This window comes from Siniperca chuatsi, linkage group LG18 (genome assembly GCF_020085105.1).
Source record: "Siniperca chuatsi isolate FFG_IHB_CAS linkage group LG18, ASM2008510v1, whole genome shotgun sequence".
Classification (NCBI taxonomy): Eukaryota; Metazoa; Chordata; class Actinopteri; order Centrarchiformes; family Sinipercidae; genus Siniperca; species Siniperca chuatsi.
Window position 1 is genome coordinate 27,939,044 of NC_058059.1, and position 23,586 is coordinate 27,962,629.

At 41.7% G+C, this 23,586-nt stretch overlaps 1 protein-coding gene across 2 annotated transcripts in view; it reads right to left on the reverse strand.

Moving 5' to 3' along the window:
- Nucleotides 1-23,586, reverse strand: part of nrg1 (neuregulin 1) — a 56,649-nt gene that overhangs the window by 16,461 nt on the left and 16,602 nt on the right. For both annotated transcript variants that reach the window (XM_044174480.1, XM_044174481.1), the window contains exons 3-8: nucleotides 23,215-23,353; nucleotides 18,894-18,952; nucleotides 14,991-15,014; nucleotides 12,323-12,425; nucleotides 11,110-11,263; nucleotides 10,887-11,008 (exon numbers count right to left, since the gene is read on the reverse strand). In XM_044174480.1, the coding sequence (XP_044030415.1) occupies nucleotides 10,887-11,008; nucleotides 11,110-11,263; nucleotides 12,323-12,425; nucleotides 14,991-15,014; nucleotides 18,894-18,952; nucleotides 23,215-23,353 (601 nt within the window). The remainder of the gene's footprint in view (nucleotides 1-10,886; nucleotides 11,009-11,109; nucleotides 11,264-12,322; nucleotides 12,426-14,990; nucleotides 15,015-18,893; nucleotides 18,953-23,214; nucleotides 23,354-23,586) is intronic.

Below are 23,586 nucleotides of genomic sequence, written 5' to 3' on the forward strand. Positions count from 1 at the left end.
GCATTTATGAAACAATATTTTTGCATAATAAAGGTAATACTTTACATTACGGCCCGCAATGTACAACGTAATTCCTCCCAATTTACAGATGGTGTACCAGTACAGTACAAATGATACATACATGTATTCAATGAAATTTTATTTATACAGCGCCAGTTCATAACAGAAGTTATCTCATTGCACTTTACCTTTAGAGCCCGTCTAGACTGTACTCTTTATAATATTATAAACAAGACGAGACCCAACAAATCCCATGTAGGTACAAGGGAACAAGATTTCAAGTTAGAAAATAAGGGGATAACAATGTGGGAACCTAAAAAGAATGTACAGTACCTATTCTGTAATTGCAAGGTACAGTATGACCATTACTGAGCAACAAAGCTAGACGTTTGGGGGAAGATTGGGAAATGAGTTCTATGTAGCATTTTATAAATCTGCTGTGATTTATTTCAGAATTACCATATACTACTTACCTACACTGGAGAGGTACATTTGTGTTTTTACTTTGGAACAAACAGAGGTCCAGGGAAAAGAAGGAACATACTGTAGGCCTACTTACAGTATGGTGTACAACATTATACTTACAGGGGACTTCAGAAGTCTGAGGTGGTTCAGGTTTATGTGGATTGGTACTGTTGTGACACAGAGTTGTTGTTACGGAGTACAGTGAGTAGAAAAACTTTTTTATGATGAGGCAGTTATAGAAGATGATGGATTTTAACAGAACAGTAAAGGATCCAAACACTACAGTCATTGAAAAACTTTGAGAGTCATTGCACAAAATCAAAGTTAAAATTTTATATGATGAGCTATGAGTCATTTCATAACTTTCAAACTCAGCATGTCTCTTCTAAAGGTAAGAACTAATTCAAGCAATTTCAATGTGCAACCAAGACCGAGCGCATCTGATGCCAAACTACAGGCAATATTTATACAAAGCAACTCTACAGCATCCCTTAACAACAGCTCCATGGAAGACAGTCTCAGCCGCCACACACTTGTGACCTGTGTGCGGCTCTAGAGGATGGTCAGCATATTAGAATGGGTACCGAATAGTTAAAAATACTTACTGTATTTACGTTCTCTTTAAATTCTTCCCAAATGCCAGTTTGTTGCTCAGTAATGGTCATACGGTACCCCGTAATAAAAGATAAAAAAATACCTACAGTATAAATTATTTTTAAGTTCCCACATTGTTACTCCTTTATTCTCTTACTTCACATTTTGTTCCCTTATAGCTACATGTATGTATCGGTGCATACTATACTGGTACACCATTAGTACAAAAAATGACACTATAAATTTGGGTGAATTACACTGTACATTGTGGGCTGTAATCTAATTTATTTTTAATGTAATGTTCTCTGCGTTTGGAACCTGCTCTCTGTGGCTACTGAGTGGTGGGTACTGTTGGGACCTCACCACATGTGGGGAAAAAAAGGAGGGCCTGCATGTAAAAACAAAAGCCTGAACTATGAAAAACCTGTATTCCTACTGAACCAATCGCCACAGCAGCGCAGGAAACTCCGGCCATGACATCATCAAGCCTATAAAAGTGCACAGTGCACCATTTGCTCATTACCGTTCCACTGCAACACCGGTTGCTACAGGGTGGCAACCTGACTCAACGTTGAACTTTAATCCCTAAGTGAAAGTCTTAACTCGCTGAATGAGAATGATCTTGAAAGAGATCGTTATACACCACATAACGATCTCATATTTGCAGAAGGAAGATATGGATTTCCCATTTTCTTCACAGAGGAAAGGATAACTACTGCGCCCCGCTTCCTCCACACCAAGTCGACTCCGCTGCCTCCCTCCGCTGCTGCCTGAGGATCAGCTGAAACCGCTCACAAAGCTGCACCCTGGCCACCGTCAGTATCGGCGCCTGAGAAGACTCAGCCGGATATCCCAAATGGACTGACGCATTAAATCGCTACCAAGAGTGATCTCAAGTAAGAGGCTTGTGTCTGGGCAGAAATAGAGTTTATAACTGTGTGTTATTGTAAACTGCGCTTCATTGTTGTGATTTTGTTGTTTTACTGTTGGAAATAACGGACCACCGTGTCCTCTTTACTGCTATGTGTTTCTGTGCTTACCATATTTAATTGTTTGTATCAGTACCATGCCGCTGGGCCTTTACTTGTGTTTTTGCCGCTGCGCGCAGTCAGTAACATTAGTTACGTACTGTAAATCCAGAGTCTATGAGTATAGGTGCCTATTTCACAGATGAAATAAAAAGCGTTCCATGCCCAGCCAGTGCATCATGCGCAATGGTGCATCACAGAACCCCATATATGCCTCGAAGGCACAGCATAGTAGAATATAAAATATTCTCCATGAGGAGATGGGGCTGGGAATAAATAAAGCCTACTGATGTGACAAAGCAGAGACAATGGTTACGCACAGTAACAGTCCAGCGAGGAGCAGAGTAGGGACAGAAGGGCAGCTCTCTGTGCACCGACAGGCAGGAGGAAGAACGCACAACCTAATCCCTGGAGAACTTGAGAACAGTCACTCTGATAAAATACTCAGCACAGAGTGAGTCATAGAGAAGCTTCTATCTACATCCTGTAGATAGAAGTGAAGCTGCAGTGCAAATGTCTTCCACTGTCATTCCTCCATGCAAAGCCGTGGAGAATGAAATCCCTCTGGTGGAGTGTGCTCTGATGCTCTCCGGAGGATCCATCCCAGAGGAGAGATACGCCTGTGAAACAGCCTCACACAGCCAGTGAGACAGGCGCTGTGCAGACAGAGGCAGACCTTGAGATTGCTGTCTAGGGGTGCACAAACAGACACTGAGAACAGCGTAAGGCAGCCATGTGTGCAATGTAACAAGACAGCACACGCACCGGGCAGAGGAGATGAGACGTGGCGTCCTCCTCTGAGTTGTGAGGTTATCACTCTTGATCTGAAGGAGCTTGTGATGCTTTTAGACGTAAAGGCCAGATTAGGGCGCAAAACAGCCGAGCTGCCATCTCCTTGGATCCTGAGACACGATGGAGCCACAGAGAGAACAGATAGGTCACTAACTCTTTTTGCAGACATCAGAGCCAGAAGCAAAGCTGTCTGGACTGACAGACACTTGAGTGGAACCTGATCCAAAGGTTCAAAGGGGGCTTTGGTCAGCGCGTGTAAAACCACTGCCAAATCCCACTGAGGAGCTGGGGAATGTGACACTGGCCTGTGTCTCCATACACCCCTCAGGAAGCTTTCACTAGAAGGTGGCTAAATACCAATCTGTCACTGAAAGGCAGGATGAAATGGCAGCAGCATAAGTTTTAACCATGCTGAAAGCCAAATTCCTATCCACTAGTAGTTGGAGGAATGACAGCACATGAGACAGGGAACACACAGTGGGATCCGGGCTCCTGTCCACACACCAACGCTGGAAAGCTCTGGTAGACGCGGCTCTCGCACTCTGGATAGTGCGCACAATGTCCTGAGAGAGACCTAGCCTCTCTAAACATTCCTGTTCAGCAGCCAAACCCGCAGGTGCTGGCCTATCACTGGGTAATTCCTGATCGTCCCCCCCACTTGAGAGAGAGCATCTCCGTGCAACAGGAGGCTCCACGGCCAGCCTGACAGCAGCCACTGCAGGCACGGAAACCACAATGCACCCTCGCGCTCCGGCACTATCAGGATTGCTGATAGCCGCTCTTCTTGCGCTCGGTCTAGGAAACGAGGGCTCAGTGGGACTGGTGGGAAGGCGTACAGGAGCATCCTGGGCCACGGCTGATGTGCGAACACATCCACTCCCAGTGGAGGGTTGTCTCGCATGCTCAGAGAGAACCAGAGAGCGCAAGATATCCACCTTTGCTCTGCCGAACCTGTTCCAAATCTGGGTGATCAGGTCAGGATGGAGGCACCAGTCTACCTGACGAGGGCCTCCACCCGATATTCAGCTCACCAGGAATATACACTGCTCTGATGGAGAGTAAGTGTGTGTGTTCAGGAGCTGCACTGAAAGCACGCCTCCCTGGCAATTTATGTAGGTTGCTGCCTAAGTGCTAGATTACTCTCCACACAGTGAGGAGTTCCAGCACGTTTATATGGAGAGACAGGTGAGCTGGCCACTGTCCTCCCACTGGCCACTGTCCTCTCACCACCAGGTGGTGGGGATCGATGCGCAGGCGAATGAACCACTTCTGTTGCCATCTCATGTGGAGGAGGCCCAAGGGAAAGGTAGGGTTGTGAACAGTGACAAATTGAGAATAGGCCTCATTCCATTCATCTTTTTTGGGGAACCAGAAAATAGCAGGAGTAATGGCTGTGAGGTTGGGCTCCAGATTGGGAACGGGAGGGAAACCATGCTCCATTAAACCCTCTACCTCACTGATGGGGGAGTAGGTAGATACTGGAGTTTTCAGGTTTCGGATGATATCCTTAGAAGACATTTCTTCTTGCTCTTAGATTTCTAGTGCTTGTGGTGGTGCTGAAGAAAAATGGGAGCCGGTTATCCGGTCTCAGTCCAATTTATACACAAGGTGAGACTGACGTGGGGCCCACACAGCAGGTGGGCATAGACTAAAGTTTTTTCAGTGCTGCACATGCACGCAAGGGATAAACCCACTAGCGATAGCCTTAGAGGGCAAAGCCCATACAAAATAGAACTGCTACTTTATCAAGACCAAAGTCCAGCAACACAGCTGCCGAATACAAGTTCGCTGCGTGATAAAAGGACAGTTATTGTGTCTTGCCTTGCTTTGTGTGCCTTTTTCCTCTCTCTCTCTCTCTCTCTTCCTTTACTACACGCCTTACGCACATACACATCTCAAACAACCCAGATAGCGTGGTAGCCACTCTTGAGGACAAGTAGAGTGCATCCTCCATTTTGGTTCTTCCCCTTTGTTTTAATTTCGCGGGCCTGCCCGCCATTTTGGATCATTGCGTGACGAGCCACCCACATGGTCACTTCCACATTTTCCTCACTTCCCCCTCTCTATTGTCCCACACACACACACACCGACACACAAAAACACACACACACACACACACCTGCATCACATGCTTGCTGATTGTTATATGTTTTATTGTGCTCAGAGTAGATAATAGTGGTTTATTGGCTGATGTTATTGATTATTGATCGGTGCTAAAGTTAAATAAACTCTATTGTAAGAGCAGCTGCCTGGGATGGTTGTGGATTACAGGAAGAAACCAGCCCTACCCACCCCCATCACCCTATGTAACTCCCCTGTCGACACTGTGGAGTCCTTCCGCTTCCTGGGCACCATCATCACCCAGGACCTCAAGTGGGATCTGAACATCAGCTTCCTCATCAAGAAAGCCCAGCAGAGAATGTATTTCCTGCAGCAGTTGAAGAAATTCAACTTGCCAAAGACAATGATGGTGCACTTCTACACCGCCATCATTGAGTCATCATATCTTAAAGATCCCATAAAATCATATTACCCCACTAGAACACTGCACTACCAGGATACAGGGTTACTTGTGGTTCCTAGAGTCTCCAAAAGTAGAACGGGAGCCAGAGCCTTCAGTTATCAAGCTCCTCTTCTGTGGAATCAGGTCCCAGTTTGGGTTCGGGAGGCAGACACCATCTCTACATTTAAGAGTAGGCTAAAGACTTTCCTCTTTGATAAAGCTTATAGTTAGGGCTGGCTTGGGTGAGCCCTGAATCATCCCTTACTTATGCTGCTATAGGCCTAGACTGCCGGGAGACTTCCCATGATGTGCCTCTCTCCTCTCTCCTTCTCTCCCTCTCCATCTGTATGCATTTTTATCCCATTACTGCATGTTACTAACTCAACATCTTCTCTCTCCCGTAGTTCTGTGCTTTCTCGTTTCTCTCCTCTCTCCTTCTGTTGCTTTCAGCAGGTATTTCTGCCTCCGGAGCTGCAGAGTCTGGATCTGTGGTTGTGGGCCACCTGCTGCTCCCGTGTTCCTGCTCGACAACTGCTACTACAGTTGTTGTTATTGGCTCTGTTACTGATGCTGACATTATTCTTCCTATAGCTGTCATTCCTATTATTACTAATTTATTAATATTAACGCTATAATTACTATTCTACTATATAAAAAAATTCTAGGTGGTCTTTGCATTGTGCCTCCCTAACCCTATCCAATTCCCCCAACCACACACACTGTTGCTAACGGCAAAAGCGGTAATGATTCTGAATGTGTCGGAAACAACCAACACGGAGACTGAACATTTTGTTAATTTATTTCAACATATATATTATAACATCACACCAGTCTCATTGTTCAAAACACAGGACTAAACAACTTCCATCATCCTTCAGTCTAGGAGGCTGTGTTCAGTGGGAGGCTTCTAAGCCCAGTTCCGTTGCCTGCTACCCAACAGCATCCCCTGCTGGGTCCCCCACCCTGGGCCTGAAAACTTCCTCCTCCCAGCTGTCCAAAGCCTGTGCTAGCATTGTAATCAAACACCAAGACTCCCCCAGTACTTCGAGCTTCCAGTCCAGATAGAGTCAGCTAATAGGACTGCTAAGTTAGCTAACTAGCTAATGGCAGCTAGTACAGTTAGCAGCAGTGTGCCGTTAAGTGACTTCCTGTGTTACAAGAGAAAAAAAAATGTCCGTGTTGCAACAATCCCATGATACGTTGTTCGCAGCTACCAAATGCAATGGGGGGGGGTTCAACGACTACCCAACTAATGAATACTTGGTCGACTAAGACTCTTCTCAGCGACTAACGGTTTAGTCGACTATTAGGGGTCAGCCCTAATATTTTGTCACAATTTTTGTCAAAGAAATTAACACTAGTCAAGTTAGCACAACATTGTTTTGCTGGCTGATGAGAAACTCAAACAACTCAGGAAACTTAATTTAGACATCCTGGACAGGCTATGCGATGACATTGCTGAACTTAAAGCTATGGTGTCTAAATACAAAAGCGAAAACCACAAACTGAAAAACACGGTCCACACGCTGCAGGCTGAAGATGACACACTAACAAAAGATAACATCAATTTAAAAGAGGCTATTGTTGATCTGCAAGCCAGATCAGTGAGACAAGAAGACCAGCAACAAGGACCCAGAGGACCTGCTGAAAATATTCACGAAAAAGGAAACTCAACATCCCAGAGGAGACTGTCAACAACATAACCTTTGTTAGAGTTCATCGCATTGGAAAGAGAAAAACATACGCTGCTGTGATCCAAAACTCACCATCACCGCCCACTGGACTGCAAGCTACTGTAGCAACGTTCCAACATCTCAAGCAATGTGAAGAGCCTATTGAAAACAGTATGGAAAGCCCTTTGGGATCAATAAACAATTCCCCCCCGTGATAACAGAAAGGAGATCCCTATTCCCTATATACCATGCCAGCAGAGGTAAGAACACCTGGGTGAGCCTGGTAAGAGACTGTTCATACACAATCTCCTATTTAAAGATAAAAAAATCACACCGTGGCTTTACTGACTGTTAATCTGAAATATGTAAGCTGTTTTTTCACTCTTTTTTTCTCTCTGTGAGGCAAATGGCAACAGAACCCATTTTATTACCATGAAGCCTTATAACGAACAGCCTTAAGCTGCTCATATTGTTGCCACTTCCTTTACACCCCCAGACTGCTGTATCCATGGTCGCTAAATCTCAGATGATCTTCACAATAATACTAATATAAGGAAATGATTACACCTCACACCCCTTACCACTTATCCCCACCCAGAATAGTGCCAATCTCTTTGGAAAACTTCCTGTCCCCTTTTAATAGATTACATATGTTTGTTGTGTTTTGTTTTTTTATGTTTATTGCCTTTGTGCTCAAATCTTTCAGTGTGTACCTCTGTTCTGCACATTGTGTAACTTTAATGTAAACATTGCTGCCAAAACATTTTACTTCATGGCTTCCTCCGTCACAATAACTTCATCGAATATAAGAGGGGCAGCTCTCCTGCAAAACGAACACACTATTAAATCACTTTAAAAGTATAGAATCAGACATTTGCTTTTTACAAGAAACACACCTTAGTTAGGCAGAGTCCCAAATGGATAGATGAGACCTACCACTCACATAATACCAAAAAGGGAGGAGTCTCAATTCTGATAAGCAAAAACTTACCACACTCCCAGAAAACAGCTATCTCTGACCCAGATGGTCATTACATAATTATCAATGGATATCCAACAGGATAACTGACTAACACATCCATAGTATTATCATTTCAGAGCATGCCACTGTCTCCATCACTCGGCTACCAGACTCCTACCCCCCTACATCCACTAGATGGTGTTTTAATACATCACTGCTCAAAGACAAAAATTTCATGAGTTATTTTGAACAACAATGGGTGTCCTTCCTAGAAACTAATGATACTCCGGACATAACAGCATGTACAGTATGGGAAACTGCAAAAGCTGTCTTAAGAGGGAGGATAAATGCATACTGCTCACACAAAAAGAAAGAAGAAACACAGAGAACAAGAACTGCAACAGAAGGTGAAGAGGTTAAATCTCCTAGCCTGTCAAAAGCCTTCAGATCGCATTCTTCAAGACCTCCTAACTCCAAGACCCTCCAAGATTTGACAACTAAACAACTTACTGACTCTGTCAGCAAAATTTGTATTTGGAAATAAAACTGGCGCCCTTCTATCAAACCTATTAAAACAAAAATCTTACCTCAATATCTGACTCTGCTGGGAATGTTACACAGGACCCCGCTGTAATCAGTGATACTTTTAGGTCCTTCTACTCAAACCTTTACACACCTGACCATAGAACAAGCACAGAGGAAGCTGAGTCTGGGAACAACAGGCTCTGAAAGCCTTGACTCAATCCAGCTAACCCATCCGCATCGACCTGTGAGGCCACCTGAGAGTAGCCGGGTGCTTAGGCTGGTACAGCTGCTGACCGACAAACGCATGGGGTGTTAACTGGCATCTGGAGAACTTTTTTGTGTGTGTGTGTGTGTTGCTTTGGTATTTTTTTTTTTGCTTAAATATTTTTCTAACTTTCTCCTTTCTTCCCTTATATATTTGCCCTCTTCTCTCCCTTTTTTTATTATTTTTTTATGTAATTGTATTATTCTTATTATTATTCATTTTTTGTTTGTTTTATATCTGACACATATTTACCATCCACTGTATATGACATATACCCACACCATACAGTATATTCAGGACACATAGGTTCTCCAGTAAATAAACGCACAGATGTTGCATTGTATCCATCTAACTGGTATGCCTGTATTTAAAATAATTTATCCTGTTTCAGTGTGTTACTGTTTGCATACTTCGTTTTTGTTTTTCTCTGTTTGCTTGTTTTATATGTATGTTTACTGTTGTGCATAACCCTTATTATGTCATTATCTTCACTCTTATAGCACTTCGGTCACTAATAAAAAAGTGTAGGTGAAGTTGAACTGCAACCAAAGTAAATATTTATTATTATTTATTTTCTGAGCTTAGTAAACCTTAGTGAAGCTTGGTGAGTGCTGAACTGCGCCTATAAGCTCTCCTTCACTCACAGTGTGGGTCAAGACAGGACAAACTCAATGAAACCTGGAGTGCACATTTGCGCAGCACCATTTTCTTAGTTAAAGTGCCTCAGGGGAATGCCAGTTCACTGATGCAGGGCTGCATTTCGTGTTGTGCTCTGACACCAAAATAAAGCCCACAGAAATGAAATTGAATGTAACGATGTACGGTATCTTATTTTGTGATAATGTCTTGTGTGACATTGCCAAAAAGTGCAGGTAAAGGCCCAGGCTCCAACCATACATTTGTGATGTTAGAAAGTATATCAGTATATTTTGCACAGAAAACATGAATTCTGGGACAATCCCAGAACATATGGTTGTAGCTTACAACATGTTGGGTCCAAATCAGGTTTCAATGGAGATGATTTACTATTTTGTACAGATGATGTATGATTTTTATTTCAAATACATGTGGATGATGGTTTTTGTTACATTTTTTCAGTTCCTCCCATTTACTGAAGAGCCCTTTGTCATGTATTGTCATGGTTTGAGGGTTTTGAGTTTAGTCATTTCCTGTTTAATTTGAATTTTTCACCTCTCCTCATGTGTTGTGTAGCTTCACTTCCAGTCTTTGTGTTTTTCCCTCCAGTTTTGATTGCTTGCACCACCTTGACTTGTTTCACATGTGTGTTTTAGTTGGTGTTGTGCATAGGATTTAGTTGGTGTGTTTCCATTGTCTTGTTGCCAGTTTGTCTTTGTCTTTATGTCAAGCGTCCCAGCTAGCCAACCTGTTTCCTGTGTTCTCCCAGTGTTTTTGGATTTATTCTTTGTTTATCGTGGACCTCACCTGGATTTTGGATTTTGGACTTTGCCTACACCATGTCGGATTTGTTTGCCTTCTGTGGACTTATATTCTGGTTTGACTTGCGCCTGCCTGACCTGCGTAAGCCTTGTGTTATATTTACTTTGTTCATTAAATTAGATGAACTGCACCTGCTCTGCCTCCGTTGTCTGCGTTTGGGTCCAATCCCTTGTTTTCCCTGCTACCCTGCTTGACACACTGTGATGTGTATAGAGAGTTAGGAGTATATTAACGCTAATGTAAAAGAATGAATCAAATAAGGTGACCAATTACGAAAGGGTACAAAGCCATGAGGTTGCTCTTTCTATTGGTATAGGCCTATTCTGAGTTGTTCTCACCACCAGAGACACCTCTTCACTGAACAGTGTTCTCTGGCAGATGGAAACACTACAACAGCACAACACGGAAACTGCACCAGGAACAGGTGGACTTGGTTCCTGGTGTGTCCCCCAGGACAGCCAATGAATTACTGGTCATCATTTAATGTCTGCCATCTGAGCTATCCATGTTACTTCTACATTACTTCTCCTGAACTAAACCAAGTTCTAACTGATTAAAGCCAAACCAAATTTACCAAACTGACAAAATATATGACAAAATATATTTTAAGGTTCTTCCTTACCTTTGGCTGGAGATGTGGGTGAATGTGGTGGGTTCATGCACGGATAAGGCATATTTGCTTGTGGAGAAGGTTGTTTCTGTCTCCTTCTCAGCTGCATGCTGCATAGTCGTCCCATTACATTGCTATAACAAGAGGAGCAGAAAACAGATTGACAATTGATGTGAGTGTACAGATTCAAGAGGTTTTGATACCTTTTATTTGATACCAACGAGTAACAGCATACATTGATAAGCTGCAAATCTTGAAGAGGCAAGTTAGAAATCTGACGTCCTCTGGCTGAGCTTGCCAGGTTGGGGCCAATACCAGTATTGGTATTGTTGTTCCTCTTATTCCTCAGGCTCTGCCTCAGACGGTCATGAAGCCTCTTCCTTTGCTTCCTGTTTGTGAAGAAACAAACTAGATTGTGAAGCAGCCCAGATCACAACTGGACAACATATCTGAGGGGAAAGTTCCAAATGTACCAAAAGGGGTACATTTACCCCAATTTCATCTAATGTTATTATGGCTTGACTGTAGTAATGGTAATTAATATTTTTTGACATATTGAGGTCAGCACAAATAGCGTCCAATAGCACCACAAAATCCCCAAACTTCTTTCAGCTCGCTGTATGTCTGATTATTGCTATGCACATGATGTCTAACTTTTTGTATTTGTGAAACCCTGGAAACTCTAATCTGGTTACTTCACATAAATGTCTGAAGGAGATCAATGTCTGGATGTCGCACAGGCTTTTGCAGCTAAATCACAACCAAACTGAATATCACATTAGTTATTGAATCCTGACATTGCCAACCTCTTATCTTAACAGCTTCACTCGTCTTGACAATTTTAACGTCTTGTATTAATGTTTGAGCCAAAAAGCTCTAGCACAATTACGATTAGTTCAAAATTCTGCTACACAATTACTAATTAAGTCTTCCTATCCCGGTAAAACTCAACAGTCATCGTCTGTCATCAAAGGTCTCTCAGGTAATCTGAATAAAGTCTCCTGGTTGTTTCAAAATTCAGGACTTGTGGTGACTGAGCTTTTGCTGTCCCAGGTTCTGGAACATCCCTCTGGGTATCAGGTCAGCAAACTGTGCTGAGTATTTTAAAATCTTATCGTAACATCTAAGACATTTTATTGGTGCATCCTTGTCCTTGTTCTTTTGATATTAATATTTATTCACATGCTTTTTTGTTGTCTTTTCTTTGGCATGTACTTATTGTTTCATTTGGAACTATGACACACTTTCTAACCCAGCTTTTGAAAAGTGCTATGCAAAAACAGTTTTACTTACTGTACTTAGGCCTACTTACGATTGGTATTTTGAAACAAAACACAGTTCACAGTTGAGAAGATTTCAGGACTTGGGGGCACTATTGGGCACTATAATACAATCAGGGAGTGTACATTTAAGTTATAAATTAAAGAAAAAAATGTGACATGAATTACTTTGTTTTGCAGTAGGCAACCACACACATGATTCCAACGACTAGGAGTGCAATGCAGATTCCTGTTATTGTCAAAATACGTTTCTGATACAGCTCCTCAGCTTCTGAAAAAGAGGACAGTCCATTCTTAAAACTTCAGGTCTACAACACACGCAGACAGACACATACTCATACATAAATACCATTCCAGCCATAAACCCAAACAATAAGAAAAGGCACTGTGAGGGGTTTGGGTTGTTTGTTTGTTTGTTTGTTTGTTTGTTTGTTTGTTTTTTCCATTTACAGCAACCAACAGTCCAAATGCATCCTTGTATTATGATTTGTTATATGATTGAAATCTAATTCACTGAGCTGGGAGACGCAGTGGCCCTCATTCATTCAGCTTAATTATGACTGACCGTTGCTACTTAGGCTTACTCTTCACTTCTAAATGAAGCCTGTCTGACTGACCAAAGCATTTACATGAGTGCTTAAAGTGGTACTCCCGTGATTTAGCATTGCATTGTCAAATTTCAAAGCAGTAGAGGCCGAGATATCCTAACAGCCCCTGGTACGAGTCAAGCTACAAAAACACTGGAACCTACACTTCCTGCATCTCAATAATCTCTTGACCTGATCATCACTATGACATCACTATGATGTCATCAGGGCTATTTCCTCAGACTTGACATTTCTTTAAAAAATTATTCAACTGTTTTCAAAAGTGTCCCTTTTTAATATAATGATCAGATAAGATGTTCTGTTTACATGCTCCGAGTGAAAGCCCAACCAATACATCGCCCTATTTTAGTATTTGTATCAGTGTATGTGTCTGCATGTTAAAAAAGGATATTCAGCCGATATGTTGACATCAGATATTTTTAACTCTTAAATATCAATACTGGTATTAAACTCATCAATCCTGTATCGAGGGGGCTCTAGTCAGCAATCAGAGAGAAATGGCTCTAACTTGCCATACACCAAATCTAGCTGTCCGTCTGCTTCTCTTCATCATCCTAAAAACCTTGAACAACATCTATTCAGGGATGGCACACCACTCAAATAAGTACTCATGTCTTGCAACGGAGGAGACAGTAGTGCGTTCTCTTAGGGGAACAAGTTAACTCAAGTGGGTCACCTTACTCAGAGAGAATATAGACATGCCTGCCTGGAAAACATTTATACTCATTTCAAAGCAGTATAACATTAAACACATGATCTCTCCCAGGTGAGCTCACATCCATTGGCCTGTTTCCCTTCCCTTTTTTCTTTAATTGTCCTCCATTGTTAATCAATGCTGTCTGAGGAGCACTGAGCTTGAAACCTTTACTTGCATGTTTCAGTGAGTTGTGTGTCTTTGCTCTGTTATTTATTCATTTTAGCACATCAGAAGCTGTAGTAAACATTTTCATTTTTGCTAGCAAGTTTCCATTCTTCTTTATGCTGATTCTCTCTGGGCCTTTTAGAAGTCCTGTCTTCCATCTGTATTTTAGCAGGATAATTATTTTTATACTGACACACACACTGTGCATAAGCTTTCTTGCATGCCAAATGGTATTTTTGAAATGAAACATTCAATACATATTGTGAATTTCACTTAATGTTCGTAGGCTCTTTCTGGAGGAACGGGAACTGTATCATGTAGGACAGTTCTTATGGTGAAGCCCTTTATCTTGTGATACACCGCCTCCATTTAATAGACCAAGGTTTACCACACCAACATAAATCATCTGTAAAATGAGAGAAGTGTGGCTTCTGTTTTTTCACAGCTGCATGCGATTTACCAAAGTGCAGTCAAATAATGAACTACTCATTTATATAATATCAAAGAGTTTCATAAAGCAGCTGCAGAGAGGGTGCTTTAATTCTGTTCTTATGCTTTAGATGGTTTGATGAATGTGCTGGTTAATTAGTCGTGTCAGCCATAATGGAAAATCTGAAAGAACCAAGCAGGCTCCATGCAGTACATTTGAACTAATCAACTGTCCTAGTGTTGTCCATTTTAATTAAATTGTCTCATTGAAAGGAAAACAAAATATTTACATATATAAATATCAATTAGAAGGAAATGTGCCCGATTTAGCCAAAAGGTTCACTTTCAGGTTGATATTACACATTTCAGAAGATATAAGCTGACCCTGCCTTCTGTGATGAGAAGAGGCAGAAACTACAGAGCTGCTACAAGGAACAGGCAATATAAGGAACAGTTGGAAACATACATCTGGTGGAGGTGGAAACAGGAAGGCAGATAGCAGGAGATGAATGGAGTTAGGGTGACAGTGATGCTGCTCTATTGTTTCATGCTGAACACTGGTTGCAACAGAAAATGCAGGGAGGGAGAGCTGAAGGGATGTGAACATACAGCATCAGAAATGTACTGCCTCTTTGGCTGTCATGGTGTACTCAAGTAATCAGCAGCGTTTGGACTGTTTACCTGAATCAAAAAGGCACATGTGACATTTGACGTCAAAACGATAGCATGCAGATGCATCACAGTGCTTTGTCATAAATAATGTTGATGTGTTGGTGTTATTTTTGATTGCTAAAATATGTGTAGAATGTGATATCTTATTTGTGCTGATGGTCAAGGCTGTATGATCCCTTCATCTGGCAAGAGAAAACTAGCTTTAGTAGAGGGTTTTAGCTTACAGTCTTACATCTGCAAACTAGGAGGAAGGAACAATCCATACCCATAAATTCAATCCCAAGATGTTCTGTCAGTGCAGAAAGGTGACAGAAAAAAAGAAAATTTGATTTTTCAGATGAGGTAATATTTGTATTTCTCACATGTGTCTTAAGGTCAGAGAGATGTAGTCAGATTTTGCTTGATGGATTAAGGGTAACAAAAGTCATTATACACAAACCTGTACACTGTAGATCTTCTATATAAACTCGTATAAACATTATGTATGTCAAATCTATCCCAAAGGTACAGGAAACATATAACACCTAAAAATCAGCAGAGTTTAGAGTTTAGTTTGGATGGAAATAAAATCATGAACAACAAAGCCACGTGGCATAGGTTGCTATGGTAATCTACAAACATGGCACACATTGAATAGGTAACACAGGAATCTCACAGCCACAAACTGGACGTTTGAGCCAGAAGAGCTTTTGACAACCTGAACCAAAAATACTACAGTTTAACGGAAGAGAAACCAAATGGAAAGTTTATGTGAGCTAAACACTGATGGAGTATCAACAGGCTACACCTGAGGAATGACACCAACTAAAGCATCTTATGCTGTACATCAAAAAAAACAAAAAAACTACGAATGGCAAAATAAGCTCTCTATTTCACTGTGTCTATTTGCAACCCTATTGCCAGACAAGAGTGTTGATATTGGACAATTCTGCAAGACCCCAGATTACAGTAAATGATGTCTTCTGACATTCATGTTTTCTACAGTATCGGATGTTAATTGCAGGTCTGTGACGGGCGCAAACTCCAGTCTCCTGCATGAGAGTCAGACGTGCTACACAGCCACACACTGACTTTCACTAGCCTTCAGGCAGAGACAGAAATTAGCTTAACGATGCCAACAAGCTCTTTAGCATTACTGTACAAGTCTGCTCAAAGCTACAGCTGTAACTGTTAAACATGTAGGTAACAAATATATTGCTGCCATTTAACTTGTGAAACATTTGTGAGTGCTTCGACACCTAGTTAATTACAAATTCACAATTTTGAGTTTCCTGTTACCTTTTAAAATACTGGTGAAAGTATTTATTCCTATCACAACACCAATTCAATTTTTTTAAACAAATTTTGTATTGTGATGAAAGACCTTAAATGATTTGAATACAATATCATATATTATGTATCCAACTTTAAGGCACTACTACTGCAATGATGGTGCTTGATGCATGCACTTACATCAGTGTGCTTGCATTTCTAGACTGCCATGCCAGACCAGTCAGTTAGGAGGATAGGGATACCCTCAACAGTCAACACTCTAAATTTAGCATGCTACGACAATCGTGCACCATTCCAAACACATACTTAGGGCTCATAATTTTCATAAAAATGAATCAAATTTAAAAATCTGTTAATGTATCACTGTTGTTTAAAAAAATCAATAATACAAAGCTTGTCTGCTTTTGTCCAAAGTGGCTCCTGATAAGTGCATTCAACCTCTGTAGGAACAGAGGAAGTGCATCTCTCAACAACTGAGATCACATACTGTACATGGTTTGGATGATGAGAGTCCCACCCAGACTCAAGACCAGTTACTGACTTAACAGTCACATGATGACAAGTGAGCCATCTCCATGACAGCTGAACAAATTCAACCCACTAAGCAGAGGAGCACAATGGTCATGCTTGAATTTGGCAGACACAAGCTTCCACAAAGAGGGAGTTGCAGCAGTCAAGGCAGGCAGGATAAGCGCCTAGGCCACCTCCCTAGTGAGGGGGCAAATTCTCATGATATTGTACACGAGGCATCTACAGGAGAGGATTACTGCTGCAGGGTTTTCAGAGAATGACAGTTCATCTTCCAGGATCATGTCCAGGTTTACTCACTGTCTGTGGAGTTGGCATCAACACAGTAGTTCAGTGTTGATGGACAGATCTCGGTGCAGGCATCCTTTCCCTTGAAGGAACACAAGCTCAGTTTTGTCCAGGCTGAGATCAGCCACAGGAATGGAATCTCTGTGATGCCACAATGTTGCATCTCTTGTCCAAAGGCTGTGTGTGACGGGTGCAGGAGTTGCACTTCTCAACTGTTTCTCGAATGTGGTCAGCAATTTCCTTACATTGCTGAAGACAGTCTGGGCAGCCCTCGCAACAGCTTTCACAGTTGAGGTTTTGCTCAGAAACTGTTTAAACTAAAATTTTAAGGTGTCTGAGGTGTGACCTGAAACCTCACCAGGTAGTGATCTTTTTACTCTTGAATCTAGAAAATATGTTGTCAGGTCCAATGAAAGATTTTTAAACATCTCGGTGCAGATTTTTACACCTGTCACCAGTCTACTCAGAATTATGTTTAGTTATCACCAGTTTCGTTACATAATCGTTTCTCAGCAGTTACAGTAGCCACTTGCTGGCTCAGATGTGCTGGTTTAAAACAACTGTATATATTGATGGCCTTCATCCATTGGGGCAGCAGTGAATTCCCTCCATCTCACTGCCAGCAATAATATCATGTCCAGGGGAGGTTCACCACCTGACGAGGACCCAGTTCAAATGGGCAGAGCTGGATCTTATTTTTTAAGACGAAATTCATTTTTGGAGGTGGACAGATACACCATAGCCAAAAAGACTGCTCTATTCTTTTTCTATAATTCAGATAATACCCTGAGTGTGAGAGCGATTCCAGCAAGAACAGCTTACTACACAAAATGGTGGCTCCACCCAGTTGACTGTGCTGTCCCAGCCAGTCCCCTAGTCTTCTGGGTAGTGCTGTTTCCTCTCCTGGCAAGAAAGCAATTGGCTCGGCCTAGCCAGGCGGCCATGGTTTTGAGCTGTTGTCCTCGTTTTTAGCTGTATGTCTATTTCTGTGTAAGTACATTGAGAGCATCGAAAAACCAGAGTCCTGGTCCTTGTATGTGGCCAATAAAGCTGATTCTGATACAAATGTACATCATATCACAAACAACAGTTTCAACTACAGTAACACCCTTAATCTCCTTACAACCTATAGCGTTATCAGTAATCTGTTATAATAATAATATATTAGCGTGTGTGTGTGTGTGTGTGTGTGTGTGTGTGTGTGTGTGTGTGTTACAGCTGACTGAACAGTTCACAGGTGTCTCTGCAGGTACTAGACTAGTGGTAAATTGCAGCAGTTATTATTATTACTGGAAATGGCACGCATTGGCACGTCTACCTTTGCACTTCTAAACTGCTGCTGCCTTTATATTTCTCGCTGAGTGGCGAGCATATACATATACGGAAACAGCAATACAGAACTGCAGTTCTACAAGCCGATAATGCTGGCTCGGCCTGGTTTCAGGTGCTCTGTCAATGACACGGTTTGTCCTTGTTTGATTCATCACGTGTATATTTAATCTGTTCATTTATGTAAACAAATTAATTCACTATGAAATAAACAGGGTCCAGTTGAGAAAACATTTTTTGTCATTTACGGGCAAATGTTAAGTGGTTACTGATGTAAAACAGACAGTTACTCAAATACTGTATACAGCTGGACCAGCCTACTTGGCCATCTGTTTATCAGAATACATTTGGCCTATCGATTCCTACTCGCCACTAGTTTGATAGTGTTCCAATAGAAATAGAAAGAAATCAGGTCTTTCACATATATATATATAAATACAGGTATATATTTAAACATATAGAGTGTAAAGACTGGAACATTGACAATTTACAAGTTTAAAAAATGTAAATGTGCAAACCTGTTAATTTTCAGTCATTTGAAATGGAAATAAAATTTCTATAACTTCCACAATACCGCATGCAGCTTTAACATACAAAATAATACAGAGAAACAAACTTAAACATGCAAAAAGTTTTGGGATGCATAAATCACAGATCTAAGGAGAAAAATAACACAACAGGTAATCAGCATAAGAACTGTTAATTGAGCATGCTCCAGTCCAAAAACAGATATAGGAGGAAATAGACATACTGTAAAAGCTGGCCATTACATAGTTTTGGCAGCGATCACCAGTAAATTCATTTGGACATCTGAGTAGGAAACAAAAGAAACAGACAAGGAGAGAGAGGGAGTTAGTTTATGCAAGAGCTGTGCAAAACCCACGGCAGTCATCACTGGTGTTGGCAGAAAGGGCCAGCTAGACCAATATGTCTAGTTATAGTCTGTGAGTTCTATTAATCACCTCAGACCTTCATACACACGTACATTGAATAATGATCTCCATCTTAGGGAGATTGTATGAGAAACAGTTCTATTTTGTACAGGCCCTTCATCAAGCTCTATAGGTTTAAATACTGTCTCAGCAGCAGACTGAAGTTTGCATGTACATACACGGCCACTCAGGACAAGCCTAGCCTTTGAGGGCCCCCAGTAATGGTTCTGTTAGCCCTGGCGTGGCAGCAGCACATCCAGTGAACCCCTGGGCCTCCTGTATGTAAGATGTGTTTTTAAGAACTGGGTTTGGACTTGAAACATCAAAATCATTGCTGCTTTACCGACTACACAGTGGTCAGTCTAGCGCTGGACCACTGAGGAAAGTTCTGATGCAGGGAATACCCGTTACGAGAGTGTTCTCCTATGTTTTGGTTTCTGAGGGGATGGGGGTGAGGCTGAATGGGAAGAGTAGTAGAGGTAGTATGTCTTACCTCCAGACAAGACACACCACTTCAACCTGAGATGGAGGCAGTTCACTGCTCTGAACAGCATGGATGATGTGTGATGAGATGTAAAGTACATGCAAATTTCAGTGCACTACTCCAAAGAGGAGAGTGTGCTTAAGCCTTTAGACCCATTTAGAGGGCCCCACTTGAGCTCATAGAAATAGAGGTAGAGCAGATCAGGAACGATGCCTAGTCTATCACCAGACTGTTATCACTGCATATAAGGGAAACATGGATTTCTCCACCATTTCTTGGAGAAAACATGGCGGGGTGAAACACCAGCAATGACATGTGGGATTGAATACAGTTGTGTTCACATACGTTTTGGGTCTGAGACTTTCTTAAGCACAGCTTGTTCACATCGGTGCCCAGTGAATCCCGCCAAGCACCTGGTTGATGGGTAGAAAGGAAAAGAGATAAACTGAATTGTTACACACAAGACACGGGTACACATGGACAAACACACAAAGACATCCAGTGTTGAGTCATAAAATGTGGCAGGATCCAGGATACAACCCTACTGCCAAACAACAACACTGATATTGGACGTTTCTGTTGGACTTTAAGGTTAATGTTGGGAAATGTTGTGGTTACAGTTAGTAAAATGGCAAACGTTAATTGCAGGTCTGTGACAGGGACCAAACTTTTTCATCCTGAGTCAGATGTGTTACACACCGATCCACCACCCAGCCCCCACACCATTACTGTACTTTCTAACTCGCTACATAAAGGGCACACTACTTCCTGCAAGGCGTAAAACTGTCCAATATAAACGTAAATCCTAGGTATATATAGCTGGGATATTGCAGGTTCCCAAGTTTTAGTTGTTAGAGATTCAACTTCAAATGCCATTTTTTTAAATATTCAAATGAGGCTTTGAAAATATCTTAAGTAAGTCCCCAAATCCACACATGGTATCAAATTGTTCTGAAAAATGTTGGAACCCATTGCCAGACAGTCCACCACAACTTGCAAGGTGAAGGTCACGTGGCCGACAGAGGAAGCCAAACTAGCGCCCTTCTGCACTACTGCATTCTGCATTAGCTGTTTGTTTGACTCAATGTTATTTTATGAATTTTTATAAAAAAATTTGAAAATTGTTGTAATGTTTAAAAATGTGTTTGCTGTCTATTCACTACAATGCCATTGTATTTTTGCACAGAAGACAATCCTACACTGAGAATGGATGCGTTGCTCTATGTTTTACTCCAGCTACCCTGATCCCTTGCCCTGTGGCATGCATTCAGGAGGAGAACATCTGTGGAGGCATTCAGGTGGCTACAGAGTGTACAAGTGCCTCATGGTTTCTGACAGTGATACTGTTATTGTTGGGCCAGCCCTGACAACTCCTGTGATGCCAAAACCCACTATCCAGAGCTCAATTCTACATTTTTCAGTAAATGGATAGTTTCTGTGGCCTTGACCCCAGGAAATGAAAGGTTAGGTTTAGGAGATCAGGTCTTCCATCAGAGGAATAGTACAATATTCAGGGCATCAGAGCTGCGTCTACAACCTCAATGCAGATGTGTGATCCCACAGTTTTTGCTCATCTGTTCATTAAACACTTCCTGCAGGTGGGGGGTCAGGTGACAGCAGCCTGTGGTGTGCACTTTGCCTCGGTAGCAGGATTTGCCCCTGGTGTTGAGAGCTCAGATCACCCTCAAACTGCTGTCCTTTAAAACAGCACTTCTAATAGCTCTGATCTTGGCTGAGCTAGGAAGTGACTGATGTGCCCTTTCCTCTCCATCTTTCCTCATCATGACTGGGGGCAACAGCAGTTCTGTCATTTGTGACTGAACACTAAAGTCATAACCAGTTTGTTTAGATCCAGAGTTGTTTCCCTTCCCAAAAAGAGGTGTTTCAACTTCTCTGCTCGGTGTGAACATTATCTCATTACGTCACGCACAGCAGTCTTTAGACAGACCGGCAGTTGTTTGTATACTACAGAGGAATCCAAGGGGCTGCCCAGGCCAAACACCAGATTACTGGTCTGTTCTGCATGACTCACACAGACCTATGTGTCAGTGGACATTCTCAAGAGGACTGTCTTCCTCTTCTCCTCAGCTCTCCTCAAAGAAACTGCAGTGGCAGAAACTTGCATGGTGGCCTTACCCATGACCCCTTTTTGCCTGCACGATGCTCCTGAGATTTCTTTGACTCACCGAAGTCAACGGGCCTCATGCAAGAACCACTCATACTCGAACAGATTTGTTTTTATGTGGCATGTAGGAGTGATTTAAGAGGATTTGTGGCATTCACCAATTTTCTCGTGTTTAGAATTTTCTCCTAGGTATAAACGTAAATCACGAGTGGTCCAGACCTGTCGTACGAGTCATGTTCAGATAGTCTGTCTTTCTCCGCAGGGGAAAAAACTCTTTTGACCTGAAAATCTAACTCAAATAAAATAGATACCTGAGACAGACTTAATGCAAAATGTATATTCTGTTCATCAGATCATCATCATCATCGTGGTCAGCCCGTTTACTGAGAGGGTTGTTAGGTTTTAGGATTTTCTTGGCATATTTCAGCCCAGCAACGTCTACAGTTTAGTAGTTGTTAGAAAGACTGTCTCACTTGGACAGCTGCCTCAGGGTCTTTATGCAGGTTTCCGGCCAGTACCATCCTCTGCTGCTCCTGACAGTGTAACCTCACCTGCTGCAGGCTTCCGTAATCTCCAGTCTAATAACTCTGTGGCAGTCACATGACCGCCTCCCGTATTAATCATGGACCACTTTGCTTTAGAAGGACGTTTTTTAGCATCTAACTTGTTAACATGTTAAATCGTTTTTTAATTTCTGTCACAGTACAGCGCTGATGACATTGTTGACAGCTGATTAATATTTTAAAATTTTTATGGCCCTTTAATACAACTATACCGACACTGCTAAACTTGTCTGCAAGTTTCTGAAAACAGGATTTGAAGCTCTGGGTGAAATTCTTCTATTTACTCTTTGGTAACGTTTTTGTTTGCCCACACAGAGTTGAAAAGGTAACCTTATATCCAGTCGGCATCTTAAATAAAACGTTTATGCATATCATGTCAATAACTTAAAAGTTTATCTGAATCAGGACCTCCAGTATCTGGATCAAGTAGCTCCTGAAAAATAAGGTGTAAGTGTCAGATACATATTTAATGAGCATAACATATCTTGTGCGACTCTAGGCTACTAGGTTGACACTCTAAACTGTTTCTGGTTTCTCAACCAACAAAAAGTACAAAACTCAGTTAAATCTTTGCATTTTCATTACTTCTAAGTTTAGCTGTAAATGTTGAAAGCTGAACCTAAATAGGTCCGATAAGGTATTTGAAAGAATTAGAATTTGGTAAGTGGATTCGATACAGAATATAAATTTGATAAAATGCCTGTCAAACCTGAATCCTAACCACACATTACTGTCACATGATTACAAATACTTATAGTGTCTTTGGTGCATAATGATCAGCCATGCTCTCTCCACCAACAGCAGGTTACAGTGTAGTTACAATGTTGTACTTACAAAGTTGCATTCTGTTGGCATTACTCAACATTTAGAGCATGTCATGAATCACAACAGAAACTGCATTATAACATATTCAGGCAGATGAAAACTTGAATCAAAGTCAGTATTATAACCTATGGTCAATGTCATACCTGCAGAGAAACTTTGTGCTGCCTGGCATGATTTCAAGGGTGAAGCACTCCCCTCCATTAACACAGTAGTTCTTCTGGCTGTCACTGCAGCGTGTCACATGACTAGAGGTCTTGGCTGTAGTGGTGGTGCTGGTGGCAGCTGCAGAAGACACCACGTAATTAGTACAGCAAAAAAACAACACACACAATCACATAGGTTACACCAAGTTTGAAAAGTGAAAGCAAATTCTGCATGTTTGCCGGGTGTGGAGAAAACATCCCGCGATTCAATCCTTCTAATACCCCACCAAAAACTGTTTCACACAGTCTCAAACACTCACCAGACCAAGTTTGACTGCAAATATAAAATTACTTAATATTTTCATAGAAAAG